The sequence below is a fragment of the Poecile atricapillus genome, chromosome Z (genome assembly GCF_030490865.1).
Source record: "Poecile atricapillus isolate bPoeAtr1 chromosome Z, bPoeAtr1.hap1, whole genome shotgun sequence".
In the NCBI taxonomy this organism is placed as follows: domain Eukaryota; kingdom Metazoa; phylum Chordata; class Aves; order Passeriformes; family Paridae; genus Poecile; species Poecile atricapillus.
The window spans coordinates 60,630,549-60,642,894 of record NC_081289.1 but is presented as its reverse complement, the minus strand read 5'-3'; the positions used below and the strand labels follow the sequence as shown (position 1 = coordinate 60,642,894).

Here is a 12,346-nt window from a genome sequence, read left to right as displayed (position 1 = left end):
GGAGATAGATTGGGCTTTTGCTCGCTCTCAGCTTGGCTTCCAAGAGCACGAGGCTCCTGAGACCAGGGGATAGGGAAAGGATGTGACTCCATGCCAGTAGAGCAGCAGGCTGCAGTCCTGGGCTGATCCTTGGTCTGAGCCTGGCTTGTGCAGTCTGCCCTTGTCATTGGACAAAGCATGTACTTGATGATGTAGGTGATGATGCTGTGCATGAAGATGCCCAAATGCTGGAGGTTCTTGCATTGTCACACTGCCTTTTCATGAGACTGATGAACCAAAATGCAGCAGAGTGCTCAGAGGGATGTATTGTTTGAGCTCCTCCAGAGCCTTGAACAGATACCACCTACACACTGTGTTATGTATGTGGGCTGTGCTTGTTTCTGCCTTTTTTTGTGTGTATTCCCAGCTTGGCTTTTGTGAATTGCAGAAAGGGTGTGAAAACCCAGGCAGGGCAATGGTCAGCACTGTTGTACCTCTCCCTTTTGTTTAACTGGGATGGAGATTGTGGGAGCCCCATGTGGAACCTGCATTTCCCTGCTCAGCTTAGTAACACAAAAGCCTTGGAAGAGCCTGCTGCTATTCCTAAGCCAGACGTTATTTCAACATTTATAGACTGTTTCACTTCTGCCAAAACCACAGAGTGAAAAACATTCCTGCAATAATGACAACATTTTTGCAGTTCTGTTTATTTTAGGTGGGTTTTGCGACACTTCTGGCATTTTTATTCTCTGAAATTTCTGAAAATTCACAGAGCAGCAGTATATTTCATGACTTTTAAACTGACTTTTTAAGTGTATCCAGCAATACAAAACTTTCCACTTGATGTTTTGAGAAAGGGCTCTGTCTCAGTAAGCTGTATTTTCAGGAAGTGTAATTTAAAATCCTTCCCTAATGAAGGGGAAATGATCCAGGTCTGTGTCTATTACAAAATGATAAAGCTCCACTGAAAGCACTAAATGTAAATATAACGTTACTAATTGGTAGTTAGCATAACTATTTTGTACAAACCTTAGCAATGGCATCTTAGTTCTTTCTAACCTCATCCACTCCAAGTAGGACATAACAGGAATGGTGAGAGAGGAGGCTGGAACAGTTTGCACAGAGGAAGAACACTGTCAAATATGATGTGTTCTGTAAATCAGTCCTCCTCATCACATGCAAGAGAACACTTCATATGAAACTCTTGCTGTTCAGGTGAGGAGAGTACCACCAGTGAGTATTAACTGACTGAGAGAGGATGATGGTTCAGACTCAGCCTTCCCTCCACTGTCTCTGGATTGGAGTTGGCTTATTTCCTATCAGCAGAGCAGGAGCCCACGCTGCTCCCCACCCTGTAGGCGTATGCAAAGAGGCTCAAAAACTGGTCCTCTGAATCTCTGCTTAGTGTAAGAACTGGGGCAGGAGCTTTGTCTTTGGAACAGCAAAGAGAAGCACAAAGGAGTGATGGAAATAAAACAAAGCAAAAAGTGATTGTTAAATGGCCAAACCTGTGTTAAAGTTTTTGAAGGGAAAATGGCATGACTAATTGTGAATGTGACAGGTCACTTCTTTGTTTTGATGTTTGCAGACTGAGATAGAGAAAGGTGGTATTGAAAATGTGGGGTTTATATTTATCTGTGACCTATATAAAACAGGGCAGAGAGGAGGAAAAGATAGGCGCTCAATAAAGATACTAAATCTTTAATGATTCTGTCTGCCTTTTGGCTTTTCATGACACCAATATTAGTGTCTATTAGAAAATATTTTTTGTTACATTTTCTGTATGAAAGATTCATGCAAACAAGCATGGCCTGACCACAAGGGAAAGCCATTAAATTGGCAAATCAAGTTGTTCACAAATGCAAAAAAAAAAAAGAGTTCTTCCAGACCAGTTGTCCAGCTATGGAGAGCAAGAATGCTGGTATCCATTTTGACAAAGGATATTTTAGGTAATTTTTAGGTTATTCCTTCATGAAATACTAAGAGTAATCCTCCTAGGCAGTGAGTTTTGGGATTCCCAAGTGAAATGTGGAAGTCCAAGCTTGAACGATGACATGACTTTAAGGGATGGCTTAAAGAAGAAAGGACAATTAATAAAGTTGAGCTGCTAGAGTGATGGCTTAAATAAGCACTTTGCCAAGCATCTGGCATGCAAAGAAGTAGAATATCTCACAATGTCTGGGATCAAAAGGTAATGTTTTATCTGAAATCTTTGGGGTAGATTATGTTAAGTTCTTTGGCAATCTCCACGGTCCTCAAGTCACTGATGGTAAAAACATATGCCCTGGAGAAGGACAATCATGGATTAGAAGAAGAACAGGTAACAAATAATGCACAATTAAGCTGTGTCTAGTTATAGCTATAAACTGTGAACATGTCTTCAGAGGAGTATGTAAATTGCAGTTACTGTAAGCAGGAAAAAAACAGGTTAGGAAATTCCATTGTGGGTTCTTCTCCATCACTGCTTGTTAGTCAGACAACATTCTTTCTTTGTCTTTGCTTTATCGTATGTGATGAAGCCATTCCATGTGTTTCACAGCACTGCCATTTGCTGCTGGTTTTTAAGGTGAAGACTAAAAGCTCTTGAGTGTCTATGATGATAATAAATCTGTTTTCAGACTCCTGACATTTTGTTAGTAGTGTCATATAGTCGGTTTATTTGGGACAAAGTTGATATATTGGCTTTCTGTAGGAATTGGGAGCCTGGTAAGGGTGGAAGCTGCCTCCCTTGAGAAACTGCCAGTGTCTGGCTCTATCAGCACAACTAGTGAGATCCAGATTGAAAGTGTGTGTTTGGGATTTAGTGTGTTTAGTAACAATTAAATAACGTACTTGAACTCCAGTAATGTTCAAAGGGTTGTAAGGAGATTTACCATGATTAACATAGATGTAGAAAGGTTATTTTTGTCCTGTTAAGTACTGGTGTTTCCCCATGTAAATATGACAGGCTTGCACACATGCTTTTTGCCATTTCTAGCTTTTAACTCAGTTTCCTGAGATTTATAACACTAAGCTGAATTCAGGTAGCTAGACACAGTGACTGTCTGTCTCTAGCTCTGCTCTGAAAGAAAATTTTGGTCATTTTGTCCTAGAGGGGGATTTTGCAGCATACCTGTAGGTCTAGGAAGAAATGGTATTATGTAAAACAGCTATGAGGAGGCTCCCTAATCTACCTCCAATCCTGGGATTAAGGGAAACATCCGCTTTACTGCACAAGCAGTTTTGAATTAGAAATCCAGCATTCTGCCACGCCTTCCTAGCCTGATGTATCATCCTTATTTTCTAAACACAACTTGCATTTTGTTCAGTTTCACCAGGACTAAATACTTGGGTGTTTAAGTGCTTTTTATCAGAACATTTCTTACAGGCAAGTATTCTGCGGAGCAAATTGAAATTTTTCATTTGCTGTAGTGGCTGATGCTGTAAGATGATGCAACAAAGCAGTGGGTGCTGCTGTCTTAGAAGTTATTTGGTATAAGCTAAGCTTTTTGAAATGTTAAGTCTTTCAATTTCCAAATCCTTAGAGTTCAGGCGTGACAGTTCATTACACCTCACAGAGGATAAAATGCTGTAGAAAAACTGAAATGGAAACAATTTTTTGGTAACCTGTGAGATACATCACTGATGATGGTCTTTATTAGGGGTTCAATTCTCCTAGGGTTTACAGTGCAGTAATAAGTGTAATAATTACTGTCATTGAAACACCACTGTTGCCTTGTTTTACAGACTTTTATAGCTCATTTTAAAAGAGCAATACCGTCCAGATATTGTCCTGCCTTTCTATACAAGTTGGCTTTGCTAGAGAGCTTCTAAAGCATTTTTTTGGGGTCACATCTGCTGTCACAGCATAAAGGGTTATCCAGTGTGTAGGTATTTAGAGGTTGTGACTGAGTTCATAGACTTCTGTAAGACTCAAGGATATGGAGTTTTTTTACACTAAATTCTCCACTTTATTACAGATTGTGACAAAAATCATGGCTAGCAACTATACCTATGATTTATAACTCAAATATATATATATATGTGTGTGTGTGTGTATAAAAATATATATTGAGCTGTTATAAATTCTTGGCAGCAGCCAAGCAGGTCTATGCTGTTACAGGCTAATACAATCTTTTCACTAATGAAGCAAACTTTCCAGTAAAACCACAGAAAATGTAGTTATGATGGATTATTTATATGCACATATACAAATTTTTACATTAATACCAGTTACAAGCTTATTGGACAGATGTCAGAATGGGCCAAACCATCCCAGATGTGGAAGGACAAACTAAACTGTCCTGGGTGAGGGTCCAAGGTCTCTTAGAAAGTTTGTGTGAAGAGCTCATCCTGTTTAGGAAAGGAAAAGTATGTGCAGCATGCAAAGTTCTTGGAGAGAGGAGTTTTGTTTTGGATAAAAATTATTTCATATCAGAGAGAAATAAGGAAGTGTAGGACACTACTGCTTCAGCAGCCAATAGATGCTGTTAATTTCTATATTTTACCTAGAATAACCAATGGATGTTGTTTTCTGTTCTCTCAAGCCAATTATTATTTTTCTGGACTGTTTTCCTTGTCTTGCAGATATAACAGCCAATGGCAGTTACCAAGTCTTACTTTGTCAGGATGTTTCCCATGTTTTCAGACTATTTTTCATCTTTTCAGATGATATGTGTTTGTTACGGTTCCTTGTTTTTGTACTTATCAGTGGTGACTCAGGGTGTCTCAGGTTTCTAGGTACCAGGCTATCCATTTCAGAGAGGCCAGCTGCACTTCTCACAAGGCTTCTGGTTCCCAGGCCTAGTTCCCAGGCTTGGCAGCATTTTCTCTGTCAGTATTTCAGCAGACATTTTCTTCTTTTAGTAATTTCCCCCCTCTAACCAAGTCATCTTTATGGCTACTCACTTCACCTGAATGTCCAGCTAAGACATGCACTGAGTCTCTAGCAGTATTTTAATGTTTCTTGCCCTGGAGAAGATAGTGAGCCGTGGTGGATATGCCTGGGGAGGAAATTGTGGAAACTGATTCATCTGGAAGCTTGGCCTTTCATGTTTTACCCTTTTGTGTGTGCAGAGTGGCAAGGATGTTTGAATTTTGACTGGCTGAAGATGAAATCCAAGGAGCCCTCCAGTTTCATCATCAAGGAGGGTACTCATCTGTAAAACCCAGTAGATAGATACCATGGTGAAATGTTCTTACGGATTCTTCTCAGGGGTCTGTGACCCCTGCTCTTTGTAGCCAGCTTCACTCATTCTGCAGGAAGAATCTTCAGGGACTGAGAAATTTGCTTTAAAAGTGTAGTTCAGGCCAAATGGTAGATTATTTCAGGGGAGAGAGAGCAAGGAAGAACTTCCCCCCCTTCCTCTCTCTGTGGCTTGTGTTGCTTAGCAGACTTAAGAGTATTTAACTAACTGAACACGAAGGTTTTACAGTGCCAGACCACACTGCTGCCAAAGCAGCAACAAATACTGCTTTAAGGACTTGATGGGGTGGATTTGAATTGCAGTCATGTATGGGAAAGTTAGGAAATGCTCTGAAATGTGAAGCTATGACAGTCCTTAAAGTTTGGATGTTGTATTTTTTTGTTCGTTTTATAGGAGTTCTGCCTCTTTCACTGTGCGCCCTGTAACTCTGCCTCTTTCTGTAAAGAATATTTGGCACTGCTTGTCCTTTTTGGAGGACAAGAGGTAACATTTCTGGAGGTTTTGTTTTGGTTTTAGTAGTACAAGATGTAGCGCAGTTAGAACAACTGGAATTAAGGAAGCTGGAAGATCTGACTTTCAAGGACATTGAGGTTAATTTATAATGTGTGTGGTTTTCTTATATACACAAAATGCATAGTCACTTCCTCTTTAATAAAACAAAAAATGCGTAATGAAGAATTTTTTCCCTTTAATGGTCTTGAGAAGATAGCATCTCTATCAGGCTTTGGAACTTTCTGTGATATCTTCGTGATATTGCACAAGCTCCAGTGCACTTGAAGTGCAACAGATGTTTGCCCTCAGCTGTGTGCAGGCTCTTGCTCTGGAGCAAGGCAAGCCTTTGAAAGTAGGGTAAACAAATTATAACTGTAGTTTTCTTGTTGGATTTAAAATTCCTTGTGGATACGCAATTAGGAACAGCTCCATGTAGAAGCGTGCCCTTATATCCATATCTTTCCATTTATTTGCAGGAGAGACAATACCTGCTGCAACAGTGACATTTCCCTGCCCTACCCTTGGGGATTCTCAGTTTTAGTTGCTGGAGGATAACGTGGTTTCTGTACTCCAGCTCTTCTTCCCAGGATCACCATCTCTCAGTGGGGAGATGGATAACAGCACTGCTTGCTCTTCAGTGGAGTTCAGTCTGTAGCCTGACAGTGGAAGCCATCGTGTTCTCCCCTTGATTCCTGTATCTGCTTCCCATCTCTCCTAATTCTGTGCTCTAAAGCTCTTCCTGCTGCAGGAGTGCAGACAGTCCCCCACCAGCAGGTGAAGTGATTGGACACACTGCACTTGGGCTTCCTGCAGGGCATGGAGAGTGTATCAGTTCCTCTGGATATTGGCACTGCAGCTTCAGACCTTCTCGAGAAGCATGGTGATTGGAGTCAGAGAGGCTCAGATATCAAAAGTCTCTGATTATCAAAGATTTAGAAGGCAGTATATGAAAACAAACAAAAGAGATTGTGTAAGAATCCTCTGGAGGGTATAACATAATATACCAATTTTGTAAAACAGTGTTAAAAGCCTGAACCCCCTGTGTTTGTGATGATAGTGGAAATAGCAAGTAGTTTATGTTCTGGTTTGTTGTAAACTTGAAATACACCTGCTGTCCTATTATTGATTGTTGTGATTGAGCTTAAAAACCATCCCAGAGAACAAAATGTAGAGTTTGGTTTAAAAAGAAAAAAAAAGAAAAAAAGAAATGTCACATGTATGCCTGTCTGGGAAATGTTGTCTGTAATAGTGACCCCATTTTAACTCTAGAGTAAAATAAGGTCATGAGCAAGGACACTGTCAGTGACAAAAGCAAGGCTAATTAGCCACAAAAAAGGCTTATGCATACTTGATACTAACTTCTTGTGAAGAACGCTGTGCGAGTGTGTATGTGTTTTTATAAGTAAATATGTGTGTTTATATATATAATTATTACACGTAAGTTAGTAGGGCACACAATAACCTTGGAAAAATGTAAAAATTTTAGCTTAGTTTGTTGTTCCACAGCCCTTTGTTAAAATTGTATGGTGCCGAGGCTCACAGAGGGACCATCTGACTTGGTGCCAGAAATTAATGGGCATGGGTTTATATGGCATCATATTCCTTGTTTTGAGTTCATGGTTTCGTGGTTTCCTCCCCACAGACATGAGGGAAGAGAACATATGCTTTTTTTTGTTATGACCACTGGATTTAGCAATAGACAGCCTTTCCTGCTGATTATTTCTTTGGGGAATGAAGAGTATGTCATGTTTAAGTAAAGATAGCTTGTACCAAGGGCTTATTTTGCATCTTGAAAAGAAAACATTAGACTTGTTTTCCTCCTTGCTTTAGAATTGTAATGAAACATTTTGTACTTGATACAGCTGTGTGCTTTTTATCAAGTCTGTCTAGCTCCTGAATACTTGTTTTCTTCTGGAGAACATATTTGGTATAGCACAGCTAAAAAAATCCCCCACAACTTACCTGTCATAATTAGATTTAAAATTTCTTAAAGAAATACTTCAGGGTAACTAAATCTTTATCTTCTTCTTTAATTAACAGAGGAGGAGCTCAGGAAGCTGAGAGAAGAAACAAACGCTGAAACGTTAAGGCAGGAGCTAGAAAAGGAACGGCAGAGGAGATTAGAACTAGAACAAAGAGTCAATGAAGTACTTAAAGCAAGGTAAGAGGAACTTCTTCACTTTAAAGCAAAAAGCCACTTGAGAATGCTGACTGTCTCTGGAAAATGCTGGTAAAAGCTTATGTTTCAAGCCTAGGTGCTCTTAAAATAAATCAGTAGTTCACAGAGAGAGCAGCTGTCTATGTTGTCCTGTAAAACTACATAATTAACATTCTTGTACATATAAGTTAATTTGCCATACGTACTGCTGTACCTACAGAAGTGCCATGACACTTTCTAGATGAGATATTCTTCTTTTCACCTCTTCTGATACCCTAACTCTGGGATCTTGCCTGCCTGAATCTACTGAATGCCAGAGCCTTTGTCATGCCATTGCATACGATTATCTTTCTTAAAACCAGTGTCTTCTTCAGACTGCCCAATCCTCATTTCTCCTATTCTAGCAGCTGCAGGGATGTCCCAGTGCCACAGCAAAGGCTTAAATGTATGTGAGTAACTGCAATTTGAGCTTTCCTTGCCACTGCAATGACAGATGGAAACACCTCCCCGTGTCCCTAGGTCCTTTCACCCTCAAGGACATCTATCTTAATGATGCAAAGCATCACATTTGATGTTGTCTCTCATTCCTCTGTTTAGCTACATGGGTCTTAAGACCATAGCAGTTGCTTGGGGGCCTGGTTGTTCTAGACCACTTGTGTCGTAGCTGCCTGTTTTATCTTCCCCAGCAGAAGCTGAGATTACTCAACTGAGCAGCAGGAACTGTGGCTCACCACCAAGTGCTGTCATCAGGAAATAGTGCAGGCTGAGTTGGTCATCCCATGCTAAGCACTGCCAGTTACTTAGAGGTGACAGGCAAGAGCAAACAGGCAAAACATTTTGCTTGGATATGCGGTTTCCCAATGCCATGCAAACTGTTCTCAGCATCCTGCTTCCTTCTGTAATCAGGTGTAAAAATACCTTCCTGCTAGGGCCAGTCCACATCCACTGGTAGCAATGGAAATAGGAGCTATTTATGGGAAACATGTGGGCCTAGTTGCTTTGGGTGTGTCTGTCTACCTCCTGATCCTATGGAATCATGGAATTATTTAGTTTGTAAAAGACCTTCAAGACCATCAAGTCCAGCCGTTAACCCAGCACTGCCAAGGCCACCACTAAACCATGCAGTTCAGAGCCATATCTGCATGTCCCTTAAGTACCTCCAGGGATGGTGACTCAACCACTTCCCTTGGTAGCCTGTCCCAGTGATGGAGAGCCCTTCTGGTGAAGGAATTTTTCCTAATACCAAATATAAAACTGCCCAGTGCAACTTGAGGTTATTTCTTCTTGTCCTATAGCTTGTTATGTGGGAGAAGAGGCTGATCCCCACCTGTGTACAACCTCCTTTCAGGCAGGAGACAGCAATGAGATCTCCCCTGAGCCTCCTTTCCTCCAGCCTAAACAGCCCCCATTCTCTCAACCACTTGTTGTAAGCATGCACAAATACTTTATATACTGGTGTCAGAAAGTACATTGCTGTCTTTCACTTCAGTCTGTTTGCAGACCTGTCATCCATTAATTTATTTAATACTAGTTAAGTGCTGGAACTATCTTCCACTAGAAACTATTGTATTTAACACTAGTAAGTGCTGGAGCAATCTTCCACTGGAAGCTATTGAGACAATAATTACAGAAGTCCCTTCTTAACTCTAAAGAAGGATTTTATTTGCTTTCCTTTTTAACAGAATTTATAGTGGTTTGAAGAAGTGTCCCGTAGTTACAGAACTGTAAGGTTTGGTGAATAACTGTTCAGCATTCAGTTTTTTTGCCACCTTTAATGAGTCCTTTCTTCTTACTTGTTCTCCAGACTAAAGAGTTACAGCTTTTCCACTGTCTCTTTAAGAGTACTTCAGTCATTTCATCACTTCAGTTGCCATTCTTTAACTGTTTTAAGAGTTCGTATTCAGAGTGTTGATGCACCAAGGCTTTAGATAAAAGATAGATTAGGCCATCCCTCTTACTCTCAGTACCAACTACAGGGGGATTTTTTTTAGGTGATATTTCACAGGGATGGTTTTCCAAAATCAGTGGTTCTGCAAGGGTGGTCTGTGTGAAGTCTTGACCTGTGCTGCCAAGTCAGCTTAGAAGGGGCTCTCAAAGTTCCTTGTGGAAGAGTCTGGTTCCCAAGCCAGCACCACAACTGTGCAGTGGGAAGGTTGCCCAGACTGCTCCAATCTGGACGTTTTTTGAGTGACCTTTTAAAGTTGCTCTTACGTCTGGGATGTGAGAGTGCATTTTTATTGCCGGTGCTGGTTGGCGTGGCTGTGTATCTAGTCTGGTATTGCCTGTCAGAGTGGGCAGTTGAAGAGGAGAAACGTGGGCCTGTTGCATGCTGAGAGCATCTGCCAGCACAATAACAGCTGCACAAAATAGTGAGCCTTGTTGCTGTTGGAAGATGAAACTGATGCTCAAGGAAAGGATACTTTCTTGCCTGTGGCTTGCTGCCTTGAAGAAGTTGCTTGAGATGCAAACTCCACGTGCTTGTCTTTGGTGCTGGCACAGGCCTTGGGCTTTGTCCCGAGGGCAGCCATGCCTCTCGTGCACAGAGAAGGGGGAAAGAGGTTTCATTGCTGCGAGTCCTGGAGGAGGATGAGGAGCTGTCTCCTTCTGCAGGAAGGTACACATCATCCTGCTGTGTTTCAGAACAAGAAGGCTGACTCAGAGTCTGATCTGGCCCACTGCAGCTAAGGAATACAGGTTTTACAGAGAAAATAGATGGAAGGTCTTTGTTTATCAATATTTGTGTCAACATCTGTGCCTTGTTGGATTGTCATTCTAGCAGGAGTGACATTGCTAAATTAAGGTAGGATGACATAGCTCCCTGAGTGCCATTTAGATATCCTAAGGATTACATTAGCTTGGTATTGCACTTGGGGATTACATTTAGCCAATTATCCTCTCTACCCAAGTGTTTCTCTAACTAGTCTTACTACTGTTTCAACCTTTTTGTGATAGGCAGGTGACAACAAAATAAGACTTTGAAAATTTTTCAGTTTCTACCTAGGAGGAGAAAAATTTTTTTGTCCATTGATTTTCTCTTAACTTGTGCTTCATTGTGTGAAATTCTTCACTGCTTACAGTATTTTACACTTCATTGTAGATATTTAAAAATACTTTTATTAGGACTATAGGTGAAATGTTGCCTTACATAGTCAGATATTTAAGGGGTCATATTTATTATGCCTGATGGAAATTTAATTTTGTTAAGCAGAGTAACTGCAGAAGGTTCTATCTGCTTATGTCAAATTCACTCTGCTTCTAAGGTAATTGTTTACAGTTTTAAAATAGATATTCATATGTCCCCTGGTAGGGGAGAGAGCAGCTTTTTGGTGCTTAGTTGAAAGCTGAGGTTTGCGTATACTGTTCTTTCTGCTTGCAGATATAAACTACTAATGAAAACTAAACTATATTGTGGTATATATACAGAATGAAATTACTTTAAAAGTTGCAGTATTCAAAAGTATTTATGAGGCAGATAATGTAGTAATATAAAACATGATGAAAAAATGTTTGGCAAGGAGAAAAGTTCACAATCTAATTTTTTTTTTCTAGTGAAAAACATGGGCTTTCTTCGTTGAGGTCACAGTCATGTACGGGGAAAGGGTGGAGTAGAAGAAGAGGATTTTTGGTGCTTTTGTTTGTCATGGTGTTTATTTTTTGTATATCTGATTATTCAGAAATATAGTGTCCTCAGCTGAAGTTTTCCACAGATACAGTTCAGAACATCCCAGCATTTGGTATGGCAGCTGAAGCTTATGACATTTCAGAAGCAGAATGATGCATAAATAGTCTGAAATAGTTTGTGTGAGCTGTTACTGACATATTTTGCAAATTGTGAGCAACAATCTTGCAGAAAACAAAAATAACAAAAATAACAAAAAGTTTTGCAACAACTCTTACCAGCAGCCTGTGACTTAAGCAGCGCACCTTGTTATTAGTATCATTGTGAACTACTTTTACAAGGACCAAATAGACAATGCTTCTGCATATGTCACTGTTCCTTCATTGTGGATGAGAATAGCAAGGGCTTTTGAAATGTTTTGTGTATTTTAATGGGAAGGAGATGGAAGGAGATGAAAATTATTTAACTTGGTTTTTTAACAGCTCTTCAGGGTAAGAAGCTATGCATACCTGAAAGATAGGTTTTTAAACTAGACTAAGAGAATACCTGTTTATTTTTGTGTGTATGAGGTTGGAATGTGCTTTTGATGGAAGTACACACCTATTCAGGTTGCATTGAACAGTAGGAAAGGTGCTAATAGCCTTGAATATCTTCTAAAACAGTGTTTGAAAAACTAGTGGTGGGTTGATTGTGAACTTGGAGTTAGCCTGTGGGAAAATTGCTTTGAATATATCTGAGAACAGGTGACTGCACCTGTTGTGTCTAGCAGTTTTGATCTGCATCCAGTTTTTTGAGGGCATCTGTTGATTCGCACATATTTTGACCTGCAGCTGTGTTCACGGCCTAATATGCACAAACAAAAAATGTTTATTTAAGGGAAATGTCCTTCAGTGTCAAGGTTCCCTTAACTTT

General features: G+C 40.2%; 1 protein-coding gene across 2 annotated transcripts in view; it reads left to right on the top strand.

The window, feature by feature from the left end:
- LOC131573169 (GRAM domain-containing protein 4) overlaps positions 1 to 12,346 on the top strand; it is a 75,466-nt gene that overhangs the window by 38,037 nt on the left and 25,083 nt on the right. For both annotated transcript variants that reach the window (XM_058826866.1, XM_058826867.1), the window contains exon 4: positions 7,698 to 7,818. In XM_058826866.1, coding sequence (XP_058682849.1) covers positions 7,698 to 7,818 — 121 coding nt within the window. The remainder of the gene's footprint in view (positions 1 to 7,697; positions 7,819 to 12,346) is intronic.